This window comes from Mus musculus, chromosome 2 (assembly GCF_000001635.26).
Source record: "Mus musculus strain C57BL/6J chromosome 2, GRCm38.p6 C57BL/6J".
NCBI classification, from domain to species: Eukaryota; Metazoa; Chordata; class Mammalia; order Rodentia; family Muridae; genus Mus; species Mus musculus.
The window spans coordinates 79,346,577-79,370,717 of NC_000068.7; the positions used below are offsets into that span (position 1 = coordinate 79,346,577).

General features: G+C 40.1%; 1 protein-coding gene, 1 non-coding gene and 1 pseudogene across 2 annotated transcripts in view; 2 read left to right on the forward strand and 1 right to left on the reverse strand.

Annotated features, from left to right (window-relative positions):
- Positions 1 to 24,141, reverse strand: part of Cerkl (ceramide kinase-like) — a 96,498-nt gene that overhangs the window by 14,086 nt on the left and 58,271 nt on the right. The window contains exons 3-5 of the mRNA NM_001048176.1: positions 22,104 to 22,235; positions 14,748 to 14,811; positions 8,346 to 8,488 (exon numbers count right to left, since the gene is read on the reverse strand). Of these exons, the coding sequence (NP_001041641.1) occupies positions 8,346 to 8,488; positions 14,748 to 14,811; positions 22,104 to 22,235 (339 nt within the window). The remainder of the gene's footprint in view (positions 1 to 8,345; positions 8,489 to 14,747; positions 14,812 to 22,103; positions 22,236 to 24,141) is intronic.
- Gm22606 lies at positions 1,789 to 1,891 on the forward strand. Its single transcript, XR_003954162.1, has one exon. It is a non-coding gene; the product is annotated as a U6 spliceosomal RNA (small nuclear RNA).
- On the forward strand, positions 13,286 to 13,815 carry Gm13673 (predicted gene 13673; annotated as a pseudogene).

Consider the following 24,141-nt stretch of genomic DNA (forward strand, 5'->3'; position numbering starts at 1 on the left):
TACACATATTTAAATGGAGGAAATATGCAAAGAAAGTTCTTAGGAACAGCAGTTTAAGATTCTTATCTACCCTGAGTGGGGCTTTCAGAAATGAAGTTGTTTAAATCAAGGCATGGGCATAAAGGCCTAGGAGAATGCTGCATCCTGTTATTTTTATAAGTGTTATAATTCTATGCTATAGTAAATTTACAGGGTTTTTTTTTTCAGTATGAAATTGACTTTAGCTTACTGTAAGTTTATAAACGTTTAAAATTTTAAAAACTTCTGGCCATTTCCCTTTTATTGAAAGTAGATTTTTTTTCATACAATATATCCTGACTACAATATATCTCCTCTCCCTACTCCTCCCAGTTCCTTTCCACCTCCACTTCTGTTCAGATCCACTCCCTTTATGTCCATCGTCAGAATAGAACTGACTTCTAAGAGATAACAAAATAAAATATAATAAGATAAAACCATTACATCAACGTTGAAGAAGGCAAACCAACAGAAGGGAGCGATCCCAAGAGAAGTCACAGTAATCCAGAGACCCACTCTCATTCACACATTCAGGAGTCCCATAAACATAAGAACTGAAAGCTATAGTATATACACAGAGGACCTGGTATAGAGCTGTCAAGGCTCTGCACTTGCTGCTTCAGTCTCTGTGAGTTCATATGAGCCTTCCTTGGTTTGGTTGAGAGGGACTGACCTCCAATCCCTCTGGTGCTTAAACTCTTTCAGCCTCCTCTGCCCAGGGGTTGGTTCCCTGAGTGGAAGGGTTTGAAAGAAACATCTCATTTAGAGCTATGTGTCCCAAGGTGTCTTTCTCTGTGTAATGTATGAATTAATAGTTATGGTAAAACATAGACATTTTTATTATGTCCTTGCTCCATAAACTTTTTTTCTCTATTTATAAACTTTCTTGCAATATATATATATATTTCTTAAAAACTTAGGGGAAAAGGGGCCGGGGAGATAGCTCAGCTGTTAAAGTGCATACTACTTTTGCAGAAGATCCAAATCCAGTCCCCAGTTCTCATATCAGGCAACTCACAACTGCCTATAACTCTATCCTAGGGGTTCTGATGGCTTCTTCTAACCTCTCAAGTACACACCCACTTACATAATCTCTCACATACATACATAATTAAAACATACATTTTTTTAAAAAAAAGTCATTAACATACATGGTGGAGACGTGCCCAGTGTGAACACCATTAGCAAGCATCTCTGTCTTTCCCTTCAGCACCTTAACCTACTTTCCAATGGGCTTTACTGTCATCGCAGTGCCATCTTCTGGATCCTCCTTAGAGGACCTGGCTGAGGCCCCTGTTGGGGGAAGGGGCTTCTTTTCGGGAATATACTCATGGTGGATGCTTTTTATTATTTCACCATAAATTTGCTTGTCTAGATAATATACTACAAACATTCCTTTCTGTTGTGGAAACTACTTGATGTCTTGGGTCTATGCTTTCAAAAATTTCCCCAGAGCTCTGAGTTTTTTTGAGAATTCTTCTGTAGTATCCTTATCTCAATATATGTTTACTAGGTGATAAGGACATTTCAGCTTCATTATGAATGTATAGAACCATCAATGTATATGAGGTCTATCTTTAACCAAAATGGGATTACACTAAAGAATGACTACCTGTGCAAGGAACTCAAATGTATCTTTTAATCTGACGTTACATTTGAATTTTTTTAAGTGAGTAAATTTTATGACTAGTGATTTTTACTAAAGAAGACATACATATGGCCAGTGGGAGCATCACTAATCAAAGAAATACACTTTAAAATCTCAATAAGTGCTGTTTGGTAACAATATACTAAAGTTGGGATGATACAGAGATGAAGAGCTTGACCCTTGAACAATGATACCATGCAAATTCATGATGTATTCCACATCCTCACCAAAGCCATTCTACAAAATCCACTACCATAACACAGATAAAAACACAGCAATAATAAAACTACAGACCTATTTTCCTGAAGAATATGGATTAAAAACTCCTAGTAGAAACTAGCATACAGAAACAAACAACATTGTATGAAGATCACATAATGTCAATAAATTTATTGTCTTGCAAGAATATAAGACCTGTCCAACATAGCAAACCAATAAGACAGTTGCATAACTGGACTCAAAGACAGGAATCACATGTTTGTAAGACTAAACGCCTCAAAATTGTTACAGGAACATACACATAAAATAGTTTAAGAGATAGACATATGCATGGATTTTCTGAAGATGATTCTAATAGCACAAGAAATAGCCTAAAACTTCATGGGCAGATTCTGTGAAACGAAAGCTTCTGTGTCACAGAGGACACAACCAGGATGAAAAAAAAATCTACAGAGTCAGAGACAGTCTCTGACTGCTACCCAGCAGAAAGGGGACAAAGATCCACAATATATAAAGAGCTGCAAAAATTAAACACAAACCCACATCATTGAATCAATGATAAACTGAGTAAACAGTTTCAAAAGAGAAAAAAACAGATGTGCACTAGCTGCTTGGAGGTATCCATTGTCCTTAGTTATCAGCAAAATGCAAATTAAACCATGCTGAATTCTAGCTTATCCCATTCTGTGTGGCTATCACCAAGAAAACAAATGACAGCCAACATTGCCTAATACGTGGAGAAAGAGAAACTCTTATTTACTGTTGGTAGGAATAGAAACTGGGGTAGTCACTTCAGAAGTCAACATGGAAGTTTTCCAACAAACCTAAAATAGCCCAAAGATTGTGAGTCAATACCAGAGTTACTTGCAGATCCATGCTGACAGTAGCACTGCTCACAGTAATGAAAATGATAAATCAACCTATATATAGCCCCAATGGATAAGTGGGTAAAGGACATGTGTTGTACATATACAGTGGAGGTTATTTAGGCACCAGAATAAAACTGTGTAAAATGTGTGCACTTACACATACAAACACACACACACACACACACACACACCCCACCACCACACACCCAGCATGAGAGCAGAAAGTTGAGGGTAGTACTATGACTAGCAGGGTGAGGAGACATGAGAGGGTAATGAAAGCTGTGTGTCAGGAACATATCTGCAAGTCCATGCTCATGTATCAATCTTCACAATAGCCAAGATTTAGCATCAGCTCCAATGCTCAACAGATGAATGCATGAAGAAAGACACAGCATATATTTACAATGGAATGCAACCTTTAAAATGATGACAACCCAGAGATTTGTGACAATGTGGACAAATTTCTAGGATAGTATGTCTGGTAAAATAAAGCAGGAATGGAGAAAGAAACACTGTAAAAGATCTCACTTATGCATGAAATCTGAAAAAAAAAAAAGCAAACAATATAAAAACAACTGAACTCACTGACACAGAGAGCAGGAAGCAGGGGCTCGGGTACCAGCCGTGGAAAGATGGGATGTGAGAGGATGTGCTGGCCGAAGGAGGCAGAATCGTTAGAGAGACTAAGTGCAAGAGTTCCATTGTAAAGTGGAACTCAGTTAATGTGTAACGTACTTGAAAACTGCTAAGGGTACAAATCCTTTTCTCACACACAAGGAAATGATAAATGTGTGGGGGAGTGCATATGATAATGAATCCAATGTAGTCATTCGAAGATGTCCACATATTCCAAACATGCTGTACATGTAACTATGATCAGTTTTTAGTCAATTTAAAAATAAGTGAGGAAAAGCCATTTGAATCAACAGTACATTAACTTTAAAAAGACTCTTAGGTCCTACTGTAAATATCATGAATCAGCCTATAATTTTTAAGATGCCCAAGTGAATTTTACAGAGGAGTAGTCTACGAATAAGCAGTAGCATCCTTGCCTCCTTCCCAGGTTTTACCTCCAACTGGTTGGATGGAGAGAAAGGGGTGGGGGTGGGGGATGGGGCGCACAGATTGGAACTAGGAAACTTTCAACAAATTCTCAGTGTGACATTTTGAGCTCTTGGTCTGCAAACAGTAGCCTAGAAGACTTTACTCTGCATATCTCTGACTAGAACTCTCCGTGCTTTTTCAGAGTTTTCCTGCTTGTATATTGGCCACCACATGATTCATGATGTGTCTGAAATTATCCAGAAGGAAAACAAATCTTTTTGTCTTGCTGCATCCAATTTTACAGTCAAGGTTTCGAAAGGACATATTATTAGAGATGGTCCTTCAGGATTAGTGATCGCAGTATCCCAGGACATCATTTCCTCCATTCCTAGGGTTAGTTAGAAGAAGACTATAAAAGCATTCCCCATGAAAAAGTTTTAAGATGCATAACGTAACACTGTTATGCACAGTAGCTAAGGAGACACATCAAAGTACAGACTGCTTCATGAGTCTAAAATATGGTGAGTGGTCAAGCAAAGTCCTTTTGGAATGCTAGAAATCAGTGTGCTGCTTTCATGACCTGCCAAGTTCTGCAACTGTCCTCCAATTTCACACAACTCATCTGTCATAGGAAGCGTGACCAGAGGTCAGAAACTACTTACCACCTACTCATTAAAGCACACCTTGATCTTTGAATGAGAATTTCGTTAGCACTCTGAAGTAAACCTGAAAGCTCAGGAGAAAGTACTTTTATAAATCATAAAGTACAAATCATAAATTTGAAAATAGTACTTTTCCCCTCTAGAAAACTGTACATGGGTTGAAAAAAAAAGTCCTCAATAGAGAGGACCATGCTGTTCACATAAATAGCAGAAGGTAAACATTTTAATTTGCAAGAAAAGTTATTTTTTAAATGCTACTAGTAACTTTGCCCACCTGCCCCTCCCCCCCATGCTGAAATGTGCTAAAAACAAAGAACTGGGGTGATCTGGGGTTGGGGATGCAGCATTTCATGGAAGAGAAAGTGGAACCCTGTCTGAAAGTATAAGGCAGCACTCACAGACTCCAACAGAAGCAGCGAATGAATGAATGAATGAATGAATGAATGAGTAAATAAATAAATAAGTGAAAAAAATTGTTCTTGATAGTGCAAGCACTTCTGCAGAACAATTAAGTTAATTAACCAGACAGCATGAATATTCATAAGGCTGTTAATGTCTCCCACATCCAAGCAGATAAATGTGATGTAATGACTTCCTAGCCAAGCATGTCTAAAATTCTCATGAAAGCAGCACCTACACATGGGTTCTTTGCCTTAAATATCATAGAAATTAATGGTCCCTCGGCAATATTTTGCTCTTCTCAAATTAATTGGAAAGCATGAAATTTATTTATGCAAACTCTATAGGAATATATAGTTCTGAGCCATCAGCGTGTGGATTACGTCTTGTTTTACAACAACGGGATTGCTTTTTTTTTATAATTTTTAATGTCCTCTCCAGCTTTCCTTGCTAAGTCCCCAACCCCCTTCCCTTCTAATCAGACTCTGTTTGTATAGTTCCTTAGCACCGGTTACCATAGCAACAAGCACCATTCCTAATGGCCAGCAGTTCAAATACAGGCTTTCCCACATCTGATACATTTGAGTCTGAGGATAATTCAGAGGCTTAGTCTGTTGGCTCAGTGGAGTAATTTACTAAACACTCTCCCTCTGGGTGTCTCTCTCCAGGAGGCAAATGGCTTCAAAGGCAGATTGTCTCCTCATGGGCAGCTTGGAAACTTCCTGCCTAGTTCTTGTTCCCATTCTTCATCAAAAGCCCTGACTAGGCATAGCATCCTTATATTAAACAGCCCACACATGACTGTCCTTTCCTATTAGACAGAATTAGCAAGCTGCAACTCCTATCCAACTACCAGAGTTTGGCAGCCTGCTGCATCTTCAAAGCAAAAAGATGGCAATGCCATTCCTGGAAATAGCCCCTGAAAACCAGAATATTTTCAAATGTGAAATGTGCTTTGAAATTAAGCAGGACTGGGGACAGGGATCCTCAATGTCTCAACATTATGCCGTTGTAAAAAAAAACAAAAAACTGGTTACATATTACAGACATGAGCATAATGACCAATTTTTATAACCAGCTCCCCTCCATGTCAGATGCACACTTCTTAGAAGGTGCCCTTTCCATTTCTGAGCTATGGTGGTTAGTGAATGACCTCAGAGATTCAAGCGCTAATGAGAAGAACAGCAGCCTGGGCACATACACTGCTGGGAAGCTCCCACCAGCCACAGGCAGAACTACTGAAACGACACTGAGGGTCAAGAAATAAATTCGGATGAAGCAATCATCCAAATTGCATCTCTTCCCCTACCTCCTTTAGTCAAGGTCATTTATTATCTTCTTCAAGACCATTATTGGTTTTTGTAAGTATCTTAAATTGTTAAGACGTATTCTAATCTCTCCCTGTTTAAATTATCGATTTTGTGAAAGACTTTATACTTCACAAAGGTATTTGGATCCCTTTCTGTTTTTTTTTTCTTTAATGATATCTTTATAAGTAGCTACTGAATAACATATACACATGCAAAATTACAAATATGCTTTACAATAATAAAAGCTAGTCTCTTCCAGAACCGTTCATGTTAAGTACATAAGAACACGATCTCTATAATAGCAAAATGCAGAGTACGGATAAGTCTAAATGTGTGGCATGATACGGTTATCAAACGCACAGGGAATTCTCTTTAATCACACACTTTTTTTGTTTTCATACGAAAAAATATTTTTCCTGTTTTTGTCTTAACAGTTTTGTACAGTGATTTCTGTGTTGGTTAGTTTTATATCAACTTGACATAAGCCAGAGTCATTTGGGGAGAAGGGAATGTCAGTTGAGAAAGTGCCCTACCAGATTGGCCTGTGGGCATCTTCTTGGTTGATGCTTGCAACTCACTGTGTGTAGTGTAACTACTGGGCAGGTGGTCTGGATGCCATGACAAAGTAGGCTGCGTAAGCTACGAAGAGCAAGCCAGTAAGCAGCATTCCTCTATGGCCTCTGGGTTCTTTCCTCAAGTTCCTGCCCTGACTTCTCTACATACTGTAATTAATACAAGCTGGAAAATGAAACAAGCCCTTTCTATCTTCATGGTGCTTTACCGCAGCGATATAAACTCTTCTTTAAAATGAAAAATAAAGTAATAAATTCCCTCTATTATTGCTCAGTGGGTTGAGTGAATTATACACATAATAAAATTTTCTTTTCTAAATCATAGCCTTTCTCCATTTCCATGGCTCTGACCTCTGCTTTCTCCCAACCTTATCCACAAGGAATCCTGTACCCTGCATCAAACCTTGCCTAGATTAGATGGAATGGTTCCCCTGATCTGAAATACCCCACAGTTCTCTCCTGAGTCTCAGGTCAAACTCAGACTGCTTTCCATGGCATGCATGCAGGACTGTCCACCAGCTGGCCTACTGTGACACCATCATCTCCCATTAATGGCTCCCAGGTTACCCCTATGCTTTTTTTTTTTTAATTTGTGCATGCTATGGTGGAACCTACATCTTAGGTGTTACTTACTCAATATATGTTCTGTATACACACAAAACAGCATTATTGCTGTACTAAGGCACTGGGGGATATGCCTGGCATAAGAGATGAAGAGCCATGAGCAAGATTGCCCTCCAGGACCTGGGTTCTCTATCCAGGCAGAAGGAATCTTCTGGCTCTCTAGGTTATCTGCTGATAGTACAACTACCTGGGTCCCATGTTTTACCTCCGAGACGTTGTAAATACCATGTTCAGAGCAGCCATGTTTTCAAACTCCCTCTCTAGTACTAGAGGTCATTAGATTCTTTCATAGTGAAATTAAAATTCTACTGATAATTGCTAAAAGTGTCTATAGACCCTTTATACACATCAAACTTCATAGTACAATAATCTTGCAACAGAGTGGATATTATACATTATTCTCCTGATGGAGATTAGAAAAAAAATGAGGTTCCTAAAGGTTAAATGGTTTGTCCCAAGTGTCACATGTGCTTGTGGAAGGAAATGCTAGGAGATACATGAGGCTACATCAGAGCCAACGTGACCTACTTGACTCAGGCTATGCGATGTATATTTGTATATTAGAAAATGGGATGAAGGACAAGAGCACTGTACAGATTTGGTTTTGTTAACATGCAAACTAGAAGAAGAAGCCTCACTTGAAAGATACCTCCATATCACACTGGCCTGTAGGCAAGTCTGTGGGATAAGAAGTATTTTTTTCTCACTAATCACCGATATGGGAAAGTCCAGCCCACTGTGGGTGTTGCCACGCCTGAGCTGATGGTAGCTGAGAAAGCATGGCGAACAATTAGTAAGCCCCGCCCTTCCATGGCCTCTGCTCCAGTTCTTGCCTTGGCTTCCTCGCCACGATGGATTGAAAGCTGTAAGACGGAATAAGCTCTCTTCTCCACAGCTTAGTTTCAGTCAAGGTGTTGGTCACAGTGATAGAAAGCGAACTAGGACAGGAGCGGTTGAAGGAATCTGTGACTACGCCTTGCCTGCTGGAATGAAGCCAAGAGGAAGCTCTGCTCCAACGAGAGTCGGGATGCAGTCCATCTCCACTCCCGCGTTCTTCTGAGCTCTGAGGAGCAAAGCGCGGGCGGCCTCACTCGCAGATCCATCTCCACCAACACAGACAACACTACAAACAAGGAAGCAGGCAGAGCAGAAGGAAGCAGGATTAGCTGGCGTACATGACATCTAGAATCTAAAATATTTTCTAACCTCACGTACATAGTGCAGGTGTCTGTGTAGCGGATACGATCATTCAAAATAACTTCAAACATTTAGTTTGAGACAATGGCTGAGAAGACACAGCACCACACAGGTCCACATGCTTTTTAAAACCAGAATCTTCCACAGTTCTCCATAGACAAAATAGTTTGAGTTACAAGGTATTTAAAAAGTGAAAATTCTAACTTTAATCCAACCAGCATTTGGTTGTTAACATTCAAAAGCATGTCACTTCCAGTTTTTTAACCTTATCTGTTTGCTTTTGATTTTTTCCATGAGAGCCTCTATGTCTCATGAACTCTGTTAAAAAACCTTAGCCATAACTATGTACATGCTGATGTCTATATGTGATCTGAAAGGATCGTGTAAACTCTTCCCTCCAAAAAAATTGGTTTAGCTGAAAAGAGTTGATTCTTGTGTAACATACGATTGCAGCACATGACTACAAGTGACACCATCATAGATATATAAACTCATACATCATAGATATAGAGCTCATTACTAGGGTTAGAGACGTCCTTCTAGTGAGTATTCTGCTCTTGTAGCTTGTCAAAGACCCTCACTCACACAAAGACCACAGAGACCGCCATTGTTGCAAAACGCTCGAGGATTTTAGTTATCCAACATGTTGGGGAAGCCCCTCTCAGCACGCAGGCCGGAGGAGAGACCCAGAACAAAGAAAGAACACACTTTTTATACCTCTGTAAGGGCCAGATATAGGCACCAGGGTAGTTTGGCTTTTTTAATCGGTGTAGCCAATAACCTTTTTAGACATTGGTTAGTTTGTATAGGGTGATTTTCATTTTGTCTGTCTTTGAGGTTTTTAGTGTGAGGCTGGGCAGGGGAATTGATAATCTTGTTTTGGAAGCTTAGTAATTTTGACCCTTAAAACTATGTTTCTATATTTGTTTAGTCAGCCAGCTTTTTATCTGACTCTGTACTTGTCCTGCTAGTACAGTTTTGAAAGTTCTTTTGAAGGAGGAAGGTAGTGGGTAGTCTTGAATTTATTTTGGATATTACACTGCCAGATAAATAAATAATCTTTGAAATTTTGTTATGAAAATTTTCTGAAACAAATCCAAATGGTATCTGTAACAATAAAGTAACAGTGATATATGAGTGTGAATATACTGAATATATATGATATAGTGAATATATATTCACAATACAGTGGATATATCACTGTTCTTAGTACTCTCCAGGTATCAACTTATTTAAGTGATACCTGCAGATAATAGATATTGATAGCATCCATTCCATTTATAGATCAGGAAGCTAACTAAGGTTTAGAAAGATTAAGTAGCTTTCCAATGGTTACCCACTAGTGAGTGTCTACACTATCATTCAATATATCATTCTCCATCCTATATATGAAATCCAAAGAATGTGGCCTCATTGGAGTTGTATTACCTTGAAAATCAATTCTAACTAGTAACTTCAACATGAAACTGAACAAATTAGAAAGGAATATACTGATTTATATCAACAACTGCTAGGTCACTATGCATTTTCATTGTCTACTTGAGTGGATTTAGAATCTGCATGGAACCACACCTCTGGGGAGTCTACAAGTGTATGTCTAGAAAAGATTCACTAAGAAGGAAAGTTCTTGACCTTGGGCAGCACCATCCTGCAGGCTATCTTCCTAGACTAAATACAAACAGGAGAAAGTTAGCTGAACACCAGCATTCATGCTCTCTGTGTCCTGTCAATGGAAACAATGTATCCAGCCACCTCACAGCTGTGCTGCCCTGCCTTCCTGCCACAAAGACTACACCTACTTCAAACTGTGAGCCAAATCACACCCCTCCTTCCTTAAGCTGTTTTCCCCCAAGAAATAAAAAATCAAGTATTTTGTCAAAGCAGAGAGAAAAATCCTAGTCCAACTCTTGTGATTACATCCAGGTATGTGACAGGAGCCCAAGGACTGTATTTAATATAAGAACATCAGGAAATGGTATACTATAAGAAAAGAAAAAAATCATTCTTTTGTAATAAGTTTACTTTATACTGAAGTTACTTGAATTATTCCTTTGCATCTGGTAACTCTTGCTGTTCTCAGAGCAAGTAAACTTTGCCCTTGGCCTCAGTAGAATGATTCTTTCTAGAAAAGTGGAGTTAGGGTGTATGTTATTTGTTTCTCTAAAAGAGTAATGACGGGGCTGGAGAGATGACTCAGCAGTTAAGAGCACTGACTGCTCTTCCAGGGGTCCTGAGTTCAATTCCCAGCAACCACATGATGGCTCACAACCATCTGTAATGGGATCCGATGCACACTCTTCTGGTGTGGGTTTGAAGACAGCTATAGGGTACTCATATAAATAAAAGTAAATAAATAATATTTTTTAAAAAAGAATAATGACAAAGGCCTAAAGGGACTGTTTTCTTATTCATCACAACCAATATTAACTTTGAAATGTTGAATGTCAGGTGATTTTTCTGAGTTTGGCTTAAAACAGCAGTAGCAGTAATTAATACAGATACCAAGGTCAAACTGAAAAAAAAAAAGTCAATGTTAGCCAAGTACCACCTACAGTATATTTTGTATATCAAGTTCTATGATCAAAAGAAACAAGTTGTGCAATCCAGGAAATAAAAAGTCCAAAGGAAAAGCAAAGGCTACTATACTGACAATAACATAAACTCTTAAGAACTGGTTTAACAGTGTTCACCTTACAGTGAGTGCAACTCCCACTTTGAGCTTTGAGCCTGCACAAACCTCTTCTTTGCCATTCTATAGCATAAATAGGAGAAATGTGGAACCTGAACCTCCCTCAGATTTGAGCCATGGATCCCACACTGTTTGCTCGAACACACTGTAGTGGGACACCAGCTGTCACGAGTGTTGATCTGCTGTTTCTCTTGGCTTTTGAAATATGTCACAATGTGTCTTCCTAGAGGCATATGGGACTCCTGTTTTAAAACTCTAAAATCTTAGGAAATAGTATTTCTTAAACATCATCTACCAAGCTGTTTTTACTTTGCTGACTAAGCCACACTGAGTCTTTTTTGGCTTGTAGCTTCTCAGACTCCTGTCTAGAAGCCACGAAAACTTACTAACCACATCCAATCAACAGCTCCACTGCAGTCAAACAGAGATGCCCCAGACTAAGCTCCTGAATGAAAGAGATCCCACTCCTTATCAAAATGAAATGCTGTGTTAGGCCTCGTCCCATCTTTAAATCTTTTTTTTTTGGGGGGGGGGTGTTGAGACAGGGTTTCTCTGTATAACCCTGGCTGTCCTGGAACTCACTTTGTAGACCAGGCTGGCCTTGAACTCAGAAATCTGCCTGCCTCTGCCTCCCGAGTGCTGGGATTAAAGACGTGCACCACCACCCCCGGCTCCCATCTTTAAATCTTTGTGCCAATTTTTTTTTCAAAAATATTCCTGTGGCCGTTCTTTTGAATAGGTTCAGTGCAGGACATTTGGGGTCTGAGCAATTCTTGTTAAGAGACTTGATTGGTGTTTAGTGAAAGACTCTTCGCAGTGTTTCTCACAGCGGTCTGTGTGTTTCTGAGTGAGGAGATTATGATCACCTTTTAATTGATGACTCCAACCACGCCAGCTCTGATTAGGAAAGCTGAACTCATCAAAATAAGTGAATTATTTAAATATTTAGAACATATATGACTTTTGAAACTATTACATACCCAAAGTAAATCAGTATACCATAAAATCAGGCAAATTGAGGCACTCACTTAGTTCAGACAACAGGATAATTTGATTTAATAATGTGTAATAACTAAAAGCTCAATGTACCTTTTAATATCACAGTACAAAATAATTTCTACATGGCAAATAAATTAAAATATCAATATGTTCAGGTAAAGGGAAAATACTTGCTCAGCATTTGAACAATTTTGTTTCTTTCTGTAAAGGCTCCCTAAGCTCCCTATAATGGTGGAATTACCACGAGGAAATACTGACAGGTACCGCATTCAGCAGAGAATCTGATGGCACCAGTGAGTAATTTCAGGTTTCACATCTTATTCAGTTACCGTAACTAGACAGGGTCCAAAGCAAAGACTTAAGACCGTGTCATGATCTTCTTACTCTTGTAGCTTGGGCCTGTGTGCCACACTAAGTTGTTCAGCATTTCACATGGCTTTCCCAATCTTAGTTTTTGAATGAACTCTTCCAAGATAACATTCTTTAACTGTAGCTTATTTATCCTTCTGTTCATCTCAAGGTATGAGATTATAAAGTGATTGCCACTTAGTCCTCTTGTGACTAATGCTTATATAGTATAACCATCTAGAGTTATTCGCTTCTGTTTTACATTCTAAACCTTATGCCTCCTTAGGCACCACCTTCTTTTTTTTTTTCTACAATTCAGTGCTTTCTCTGATGGCAGCACTTCCCTTCATGCATTGGAAGCATTAAACTTCCTTTTTCCTTTGGGGTAATGAAGATCAACCACCTTTCCATACCTCACAGGTTCAATGGTCTTTTCTTGCCTCTTCCCCATCACATTGTGGTGAAATCACACACACCTTGCCTTTTTAAGCTCTCAGATAGCAAGTATTACATAAATACCCTCTCCATAGTAATATGTTTTCATCATATATGATAATCCACTACATTTGCAAATCAATTCTGCATCTCATTTGACTTGTTCCGACTATTCAAATGCCAGTGAGCAATTTCAGCACCCTCCAGTAATGCATTGGAAACAAACAAGTTTCCAATGCTTTTATGAATGCCTATGACATCTGCTTCTGGGACTGCAACCACCTGGTGTCTGCCACCATGTGTAGTGTCACCACATAGCTGTGATTCTCCAGCCAGCTGAACATTGACCTGTACACACATGGGCCATGAACATGGTGCTCTTCCCATGCCTACAGTTCTTCACTGCAGCCTGGACAGTCAGCAATACAGTGACACTGACAGTGTCCAATCTCATACAACAGATTTTTGATGCCAAGAACATATGACTACCTGTGACCCATGCCAAGGCCACTGTCTGACTATGACCATCTTCTTCCAGGGCTCCATGTCCATGAAGGAGGTAGACATGCAGATACTGGCCATCTAGAACAAGAATGGCAGCTGCTTTGTGGAGTGGATCTCCAACAATATCAAGGTACCCATGTTCAACGTCCTGCCAGGGGGCCTGAAGGTGGTCTCTGCCTTCTATCCAGATGCAATAGTTCTAACATCAGAAGTACCAGGATGCCAATGTCAAAGACAAAGAAGAGAGTTTTGAAGATGACAATGAAGAAGAGATCAACAATTAGGGGACTCAATGGTACACACCTGTTCTTTACTAGCCCTGATGGTAGAGGAATGGTGCCCCTGTCTAAGCATGTCACAGGTCCCTCGAAAACCAAACCTACTGCTGTGTTCCTCAGGTTACCTGGGACAGCGTTTTCCTTTAAGAGAGAAGTGACAGGCCCACAGACCAGGGAGATTTTGTACTGAAACCCTTGAAAGCACAGTAGGGGGCTGTACAGGCCTCAAGAAAGCAACCACCCTCCTTTAAGTGCCCAGCCATCAGTTTGCGCTGGGAAGTTAGAATAAGGATTTGTTTTTCATCCTTAGTAATACAAACTAAAGCTGCATAATGTTGCCTTAATTGAATATGCAATATAGAAGTCTGTGATAACCATTCAGAAGAAAATGCTAAACCTGTAAAAAAAAAAAAAAAAAAACCAAAAAACTTATCTAGTTAGTCAATAAATTCTGAGATAATTAAAACCAGCATCTTTTATTCATTCAGAAATAGATATGTTGTTAAAAAATATCTACCATAATCAGTCACAGCAAAATTCACTACCAGATAGCTATTAAGCTGTCAGTAAATTTGCAAAAGACAGCCATAACATCCTTATGCCATATGATGAATATCATATCTTTCATCAGTGTTCTTCTTATATTCACATGGCCAAACCCAAACACTAAGGATTATAAGTGCAAATATATGCATGTTAAGTATAGGGTGGTGCACTGTGGTTTCTCGATATTTATAATTACATTTCTCTTTTTGATTATCTATGCCAGATTCTGAGGGATGGATGACTATGATATATCACCATTAATTATCAGCACATAAATATCAACAAACAGAGCCTGAAAAATTTCAGTCCCAAGTAAGTGATTAAAAGCTAACAATACTTTTACTAAAATAATTTTTATAGACATGAAAACCAATAATATAACCTACCCATCAAATCCTCGGAGTTCACATTCGTCAAGCAGAGACAGGGCATGCCCTTCATATTCTGTTACTATTAAAAAAAATACACACAAAAATGAGTATTTAAAATAATAACCTATAGTTTTGCAGCTTGGTTTGGCAAAATATTATCATCAGTCATAAAACAGCATTTATTCTCAAATATTTGAACCATTGGAAAGAGGATTCATTGTTCATTGTCTGGTGTGTTTTATAGCTTTATGTAAAAGAAGACCACAGAGTTGTTTCAACCATGTAAGTCATTTAGGGATATTCAACACAGTGTTTAGGGGTTTTATCTTAGTGCCTGTCTGTTTAGTTTTCCCAAAATAAGACACTCAGAAGCTTGGGAACAGGAGTATTTTGAAAATACAGCATATTTGCTGGCATTGAACAGTCCACGTTAAATCACTTTGGCAAACTTACATGAATAAATTAGTCAAAAGGTTAGTAAAAGATTTCCATGGCAGAAGAACATGAATCTGGAGCTGTTAGACTCGAGAAGAGGAAAAAAGAAGAAGAAGAAGAAGAAGAAGAAGAAGAAGAAGAAGAAGAAGAAGAAGAAGAAGAAGAAGAAGAAGAAGAAGAAGAAGAAGAAGAAGAAGAGAGAAAGAAGAGAAAAGAAAAGAAAAAAGAAAGAAAAGAAAGAAGGGAGGGTGGAGGGAGGGTGGGAGGGAGGGAGGGAGGGGAAGCTGGTTGTGAAAAATAGAGTAATGCCATCCAGATGATAAGAAACACGAGGGAGGCCAATGTACCAGACCAGAGCCCAGGTCCACAGAGAAAATGAGTCTGTCACAGCACAGCTCTGTCGCCACAGTCACTAATATCCCATGCAGCACTGAAAATGCCGGCTAAGGCAGGCTGAGTGGGCGCAATGCAGATGGCACAGAGCATCCCAAGCACGTTTAGCATTTTCTGGGGCATCCCTGCCAGAAGAGGCAACCCAGCTGTATCCACCCATCAAAGATTTCTGCTGACTGACATGACACTGCAGATGGATTTTTTGTGTAAGAATGTGCATCGTTATATGCAAGATCACATTAATCTTTCATGCCTGTCTGTCCCTGGTGCCAGTACAGTTCAAGCTTTTTCTATGATGTTTTTGGATATTGTTAAAAGTTATTATTCTTGGTGTCTGAGAGGATCATTCTGTATCTAGCACTGTTACGTTGTCATTCTCCCCAAGCTTACACACCAGAACAAAACCCTTATTAAGTTCCAATCAAAGGGAAAAATATAAGAAATTCAAGATATCAATATTCATAAATTTGCAAGGTTGCATTATCATAAAAGATTGTGCTGATAATTCATTTACAACTATGCACATATAACCATTTCCTACCTTTCAATGCAACGTAATAAGAAGCATCGCTACACAAGCACGTTAAGTTCATCAGGGCTGTTATAAGAAACACATAAGCTACAAAGCAAGTTTTCCCATCTGAGTTGTATACCAAAGCTTACTTTTGAAAAAAAATTTAAATACTTACAAACTTCACTTTCAAGTTATGCTTTGTTGATATTTTTTGTTTGTTTTGTTTTTTGTTTTTCAAGACAGGGTTTCTCTGTGTAGCCCTGGCTGTCCTGGAACTCACTCTGTAGACCAGGCTGGCCTCGAACTCAAAAATCCGCCTGCCTCTGCCTCCCAAGTGCTGGGATTAAAGGTGTGCACCACCATGCCCGGCTCCAATTTTTTTATTTAAGTAAGAGCTAAACTAGTCTAATTTTTCTTTAATATCTCAAATGGAATTTGACTATACACTATAACATGTCTAAGCACAGAAGTCTTTCTAAAATTCTTTTTATTTTATGTACATTGGTGTTTTGCCTACAAGTGTGCCTGTATAAGGGTGCAGAATTCTCTGGAATTGAAGTTGTAAACAAACTGTCAGCTGCCATATGGGTGTTGGGAATTGAACCCAGAACCTCTGAAAGAAAAACCAGTGCTCTCAACCACAGAGCCATCTCTCCAGCTCTGAGCACAACAGTCTTAACGGATATTGAAAAAGTTAAAAAATAAATCACATTTTTGCCTGAAAAAAAAATAGTAAAAATGTAAAAGAAATGACTAAGAAATCCACATGTATAAAATGTTTTAACAAGGTGAATAAAAATAATGGCCTCTAGAGATATGTAACATATTCAGTGAAAAATATGATGAAATAGTAAAAGGTGATCATAAAGAAAAGGGTAAACTGTGGTTTATATAAGTATGTGAAGTAGGGAGAATCAAAATAAACAAGACTGGCTGTTAGGGGCCCTAGAATCTGACAGAGCCTCGGTCATCCCTTCACAAAAAATCATGGAGAGAGATGCTGAACAGTTTCTTTAACTATGATACTGTTTTCATATCCTAAGGTATCCATATATGAGAGATTTAAGAGTCTATAATTTCCTGTTCTTTTATTTCAGTGCTCTTTCACTTCAGCATAAATGTTATGATCTTAGGGAACTAAGTCTAGGGCAAATAATGTCTTGAGGTTAATACTAAATGTCCATAATGAATTTGTAATAAAATCAGATGTACCTTTCATACCTTGTGTCCTTACCACTCACATATACTTTATGGCTGAGTTTCTTCAGAGAGCCTAGTTTTCTGCTGGGTGAAATAAGGAATGAGAAATCTACAAAAGTAGAGCCGCACCCAGAACAAAGGAGAACTAACACAGTCACAGGCACCTAAGGCCAAAGGCACAACCCCATCAAAGGAAGGCACATGACCTCACAAGAGCTCCTTTTTCTGAATAAGTCCCGTTCTTTCAGGAGGCAGAATCATCTGATGACTAGGCATTCCCAGGGGCCCTGAGCTGACAGTCATCGTGGCTATGTTCTGAAAAGCTTCTTTAAACCACAATGATGATAATTACTATGAGCAGGTCTAACACCTCTGTCAAAGCAAAGGGTGACTGGAGATTAAAGTACCTGTTGTGAACGCACAGAAGGGCACAGACTTATGACTCGACGCACCAGAGAGAGTGCATTGATTTTGTATCATTACAAGGGACAACATTAGCTACAGTAGATAACAATTGTAAGAAGCTAACTGTCAGCTCTCATATTCTCTGCACCATGCATTTCATAACTAGCACAAAAACCATCCAGTCGGTAAGACAGGAGAAGTTGTGATGCCAACAGCAAGCTGTGTGGCCTTGGGCTGGACCAACTGATACATAAGTAGGCGCAAAGGGAGTACCTTTTCTTGTGTGCACAAAGGCATTGAGACTGCACTCAAGGGTCAACACGGTTCAGTGACATGATGCTTTGCCTTTAACATAGGACCCCGAGCTAAGGTTCCTTCCTACCCACAGGGAGAGCCAAACACTTGCCCTGAACTACAACGCGCCACCTGAACTCTCTTCAACTCCACCCTACCAGGGAAAATGGAACTCTCTGGGCTTGAGATTATTTTCTCTGACTTCTCTTTCTTCTCATTCTGTATATTATCCTCTCACCCAATGACCTCTCCAAATGCTAGCATCTTTAATGGTATAAACTTTAATACCATTTTATTATTATTATTTTATTTTGAGACTGAGAGGGAGAAGAAACATGTCATGTATCCCCCTGGACTTGACATTCATTCTTTTCTTTGACTGCTGGGTCAATCTATTATTAGAGTACATATCTGTTTCTCCTCAGCATTTCCAGGAGCCTCGCTCTTGTTAGATAAGATCCTACATTGGTGGAAGTAGCAGCTTGAAGAGCTACAGTTTTAACTAAAATATTCCAAAAAGTGCTGATTTATATTTGGAAGTGGTTGGAGATTCAGCACAAATCAAAGTTAACCGGTGTGATGGTTTGTATATCCTTGGACCAGGGAGTGGCACCATCTGTAGGTGTGGCCTTGTTGGAATAGGTGTGACCTGGTTGGAATGGGTGTGTCACTGTGGGTGTGGGTATAAGATCCTCACCCTAGTTGCCTGGAAGTCAGTCTTCCAGATAGGATCTGTGTGTAAAATAAAAGTGTGAAAAAGTATTATATGTAGGTGTAATATTTAAATCATGCTGAATACTTCCTCAACATTTCTTCCTAATAAACTATCATATAGGATTTATGTAATTCCTATTTCACTTGGACTCACCAGTGCAGGTCTGTGTTAAATCAATAGGCATGCAGTAGAGGCATGCTCTTTTGCATTATTCTTCATATATTACTTCCCATTAAAAGATGAATTGAATCTGGTTACATAGTTTCATGAAAATGAAACTCCTAATCTAAGGACCACATTTGTATGACTCTTTAAGCAAGATATGAAGAGAAAGGTTTGGAAGTCTCCAGGGTCCACATATTTGTTAAGTCTTTGATACAAAAAGAAAATATTTTAATGTAATATACTTTAGAAGATCCTTTTATAAGCAAAGGAGGGAATTGTATAGCTTTGCCTGCAGGAGAACTGTCAGGTAGCTAGTAATCAAACATTTTGCACAAATACAAAAAAAAAATAATAATAATTGTGCTTTCTGAGATAGCTTATGGTACATTATAATGTTAAGCACAAATTTTATCCTAAAACATAAAAATTATACTTAGGAATTTGGAAGATGCACAGAGCAGTCACGCACCAATATTACTGTAAGAAGAAAATCACACATCCCTAATACTTCTGCCTCAGTTCAAGACCCATGTCCTGATATCGTCCCTCTTCTTCTTCCTCATCACCTGACTCTTCCTCTTCCTCTTTCCCCCCACTTCCTCCTTCTTTTCCTCTTCCTCCTCTTTCTCATCCCCATCTTCTTTCCCTAATTGTGATTCTACTGGTGGACTCATCTTTGCCAAACTATATTTTACCACTACCATAAAAAAAAATCCAGCAATTGCATATCAAGATGTGGTAAGTAAATTGCTGAATGCAGCATAAGATTCAGCTGTGTCTAGACTCAGGCTTGGATGAGATCCATTGCTGGGGGACTTCCTAAAGCCACTTTGCCCTTCTCCTGTAATAGAATTCACATTATAGTCCGGTATCTTCCTTAAGCCTTCACCTGAGGGAATCTACCTTCAGGGTCCAGGGAAGGAAACAATTGTCCTATGTTGAACACAGCTAATCAAACCAAAATAAATGTTGACATGTTAGAGTCTCCTCTTCTAACATATACATGCCTCCCTTCATCCCACTAGGCAAGACAAGAAAGGATGAAAGTTAATGTCCAACTGTTTTTTGAAGAAAGGAAAAGGCAGATTCAAGACAAATTCAAAATTGTGAGGGTATAACCAAAATTACAAAATAAACTCCCAAGCTACTATGATATTACGGATCTCTTTACAGCCTCATCCTATGCATCCTTTACTTAAGTATGCCTGCTACCCTTATTTCTCTACCTCCTTGGGCTCTTAAGAAGTAACTGGTTCATGTGGTTTTCTTGAGCCCTCATCAAAATTAGTATCACTTCCACACATCATAAGTTCTTATGCATGTGCCTGAACAATATTCAAGCTTCAATATCTATTTGGATCCATAACTTTGCATACTGCACAAAACAAGAATGCCACAAGAAATTTGCTTGTTTTTTCAGGCTTACCTCAAAAGCTTGGGCACAAGTGGCTTAGTTGCCTCAAACTCCGAAGTACAAGGTACTCTCATGCCTCAGTTCCAGTGATAGATTCCTAAACTGACTGATGCATAGTAATGTCCATGCAAACTGCTGTGAGGTACTCACAGATGGAAAATATAGGAGCTGATAATGAGCTTGATAGTCATTTAAGTTTAGATCTCAAATCATTCCAATCTTTGGAACTATTCAATAGAAAATAGGGATGAATCTGAATTGTAGATCCCTTGCAGAATTATCTGTAAGTACTCTCAAAGTTATAGCCATAAAAGCTAACTTTTTCACTATAAAAATAGCTCACTTGAGAGTTTTTTTGTCTTTTGTTCTTATTTTATTAGTTGTTTGCTTGCTTTTAATAAAGCATGTATTGCTATATATGTCAGGCTCACTTCAGACTCTGCCCCCACCCCCACCCCACCCTGCGCCCCCAGTCTCTCAAGTGTTAGGATTTCAGGCAAGCGCTGCCAAGTTGGGCTCCTCCTTACTGAGAGAAACTTCTCTTTAACCTCCATGCTGGGAGATGCCACGGGGTGCCTGAACTTCCCACAAAGCTTCTTTGGGGAACAACTTCTTTCTACCTGAGCTCTTCAAGACACTGAATTTCAGAGATCTTATTAACAGTGTGAGACCCATCTCCATCTGTCACAGCTGAGCAAAGCCAGGTCTCTCCTCGAGAAACATGTCATTAGGACTGCGAGACTCTGATTGGGCCTGTCTCTTGAGTAGCCTAATTACATAATAGACTCTATTGACTACAGTGTGAAGCAGATTCCCTCTGCTATGGTGACGCTATATGGGAACAAAGCCAGGAAAGTTCTGGCCGTAGGCAAAATCCACCCTTCCTGGTGGACATGAGTTGACTTTTAATAAAGCAGAGGAATTTGGTCACCAAAATGTAAGTGCCCCAGATGGCGTTACTGACATTCTTTCTATTAATTTTTTGATTAGCTAATTCCCATTTTCCTTAGCAAGAGGCTAAGTACACTCTTATATTCGACAATGGATCAAGTTCCAGGTTTCTCCAAAAGCAACTTAAAAACAGCAGCATAGTGCTTAGCTTTGACCTCACCAGCAGGGGTCAGGGTCAGAACAAAAAACCAACCCAAGGGAGCCACAGAAAAACACTAGGCAGAAATTCGAAAGTAGCATACGTCTTCTCGAAGATGTCAAAAACCATAGTTTCCTTTCAAATAATACCTAACGGTTGTCACCATGAAAGAAGTCACCTGTATCAGAGTTTCTACTGCTTCGACAAAACACCACAACCAAAAACCAAGTTGCTGTTCGTTACTGAAGAATAGCAGGACAGGAACTCAACAGGGCAAGATCCTGGAGCCAGACACGAATGCGGAAGCCATGGAGGCGTGCTGCTTACTGGCTTGTTTCTCACGGCTTGCTTAGTCTGCTTTCTTATAGAACCCAGGACCGCCAACTCAGGCCCTTCCCGCCTACATCTCTAATTGAGGAAATGCCTTCAGCAGTAGGATCTCAAGTGGGCATTTTCTCAACTGAGGCTCCTTCCTCTCTATGACTCTAACTTGTGTCAACTTGACATCCAAACCATTCAATACAGAAGTTTAAAATATTGCTATTGCAATACAAAATAGCACGATAAAAGAATGGCAGCTCTGACGCTCGCCCAGGTTACGAGACACAGGAAGGGGACACAGGAAGAAAGCCCTACTGTTAGGAGCACCGTCCGTGCTTAGATAGGATGGCTGAGGGCTCCCTGTGGAGCTTTAAGTGGTACCCTTACACACAGACACAAACAGACAAACAAACCAACAGACGCACTTGTCACATCAGTCTCTATGCCCGCAAGCTTCAGCAGAGGCTCCACCTTCTCGTAATAGACGTGGACAGACTCCTTTCTGTGACTCTGGGGGTTGAGGAGGATCTTGAGAGCCTTGGGCCTGCTTGTGAAACCTAAAATGAAAATGAGTAAGGTTAGGTTGTCCATCAGAATATCCCACTCATATCTCAATGGCATTTGCTATTTGCGCCTTATAGTCTCCCTTGGATGTGACGTCATTTTAACCGGCTGCTTCCCTACAGGTGAAACACGATGCGCTCCCTCTTCGAGTAAACCGTGTGTCATAGGGAACATTTTATACAGAAAGAAGGAAATAAATAAACAACAGTAGCAGCTCACAAACATGAAAGCACGGCTGATGCCTGCTGACCCACGCACAGATCAGGCGCTGCTTTACGGAGGGAGACAGGCTGTGGGCTGTGACAAACAGGGAGGTGCATTTCTCCTTTGATATTTACATATACTGGAACAGGACACCTACTGACCCCAGGCCTACTGACATCTGACCTTCCCCATGACTCCAGGGACAGAATTGAGCAAGCAGGGAGGGGTTACTGTTTTCAACCAGCGCAGTGCATGCTGGTAGCTAACACAGGGCTTTAGGTCAGAGTTCAAATCCCAGGAGAGAGCAGGGGCGAAAGTGCTTCTCCCTTGGGGATTGGGAAAGCACCCACCTCTCAGAGGCAATCGGTCACTGTGCTGCCTCACAGTTGGGACTGAGATTTGATATTGCAATTTTCTGGGCTCTGCAAGACGCTTAGCACTGAGAACCCACTTGGAGCAGGTGCAGAGCAAATTGTCTGTTGTTAGGAAAGGGCAGGAGCCAAACGGAAGCTGACAACCATTTCTTTTGTAGTAAGCTGCTTTCGGAAGACAGCATTTTAAGGTTACAAAAGCAGTTAACATTCGTTTTGAATAAAATCATCACTAAAGATAAATGAAAGTAAATGTCCATTTATATCCAACTGTGTTTTATACTATACTTAGAATATTTTTCTCTTTCATTATATTTGAAGTAATAGACTTTTTTAAGTCCTACATACTGTTTTGAAATCAGGGAGGGCATGGGATGAGGAACAGAAGAGCCGTGTTGAAGTGTTTGGACATTCTCAGGAAGGCCTCAGGGTCTGTTTTGTAAGGAGCTTCATCGGTCTCCTGGTCACACATGCTGACACTCCCCCACCCCCAACCCCGCCGCCCCCCTTCCATGCCCCATGCCTCGCTTTTTTCAGCTCTTCTATTTGGATGAGCACTGAGAATCCTACATTGCAAGTGCTAGCTCCTGGGCCTTGTGTATCACTCACCACTAACCCACTCTGGTACAGGGAGGGCCCCATGTCTGTGCCAGTATGCTTTCCCAGATTTGCATAGCTCCAGCGTAGCTACTCCGGTCAGTGCTTCACTGTTCCAAAGCTGCCCTGGCCTCTCTGCTGTGGACACTACTGCCCAGGCCCCTTAAAGTGGCCATCAGAGAATGCAAATGTGTCCTGAAGCCAGTTCATCGCCTTCTCTTACATCAACCTTCAAGAGACTTATGGGAGGTTTGTTTTCTAACCTGGCCAGAGAAGATGGTGATGGTAGGAAGCAACAGCACAAGGGCATCTAGACTCAAAGCAGAGGCATGAAACACTATGGGAGTTTGTGGGGGTGGAACTGGACGGGACGGGAGTTTGTAGGGTGGGAGTGTATGGGGGTGGGAGTGTATGGGGGTGTCCTGGGGTATATTGGGGGTGTTTGAGGCAGTGCTACTTCTTAGGGTTCTGGAAAAGCCTTCTTGAAGAAAGTAGTATTTGCGTGAGGCTTCCTTCTCAACACAGAATGCCTTCTTCATTACTCTCCAATTAACAGTCGGACAGGGCTGGAACTTCTAGGTGCTGCCAGCGTAAGCGAGCACACAGAGCCAGGTCAACACCCGCGTTTCCTGAGCAATTTCAACTCCCTTTTGATAACTCCGGCCATTGTACTGCATCAGATGCAGAAGCTGCTGCCGGACCTTCTCCGTTCAGTTTTCTGTTTCTG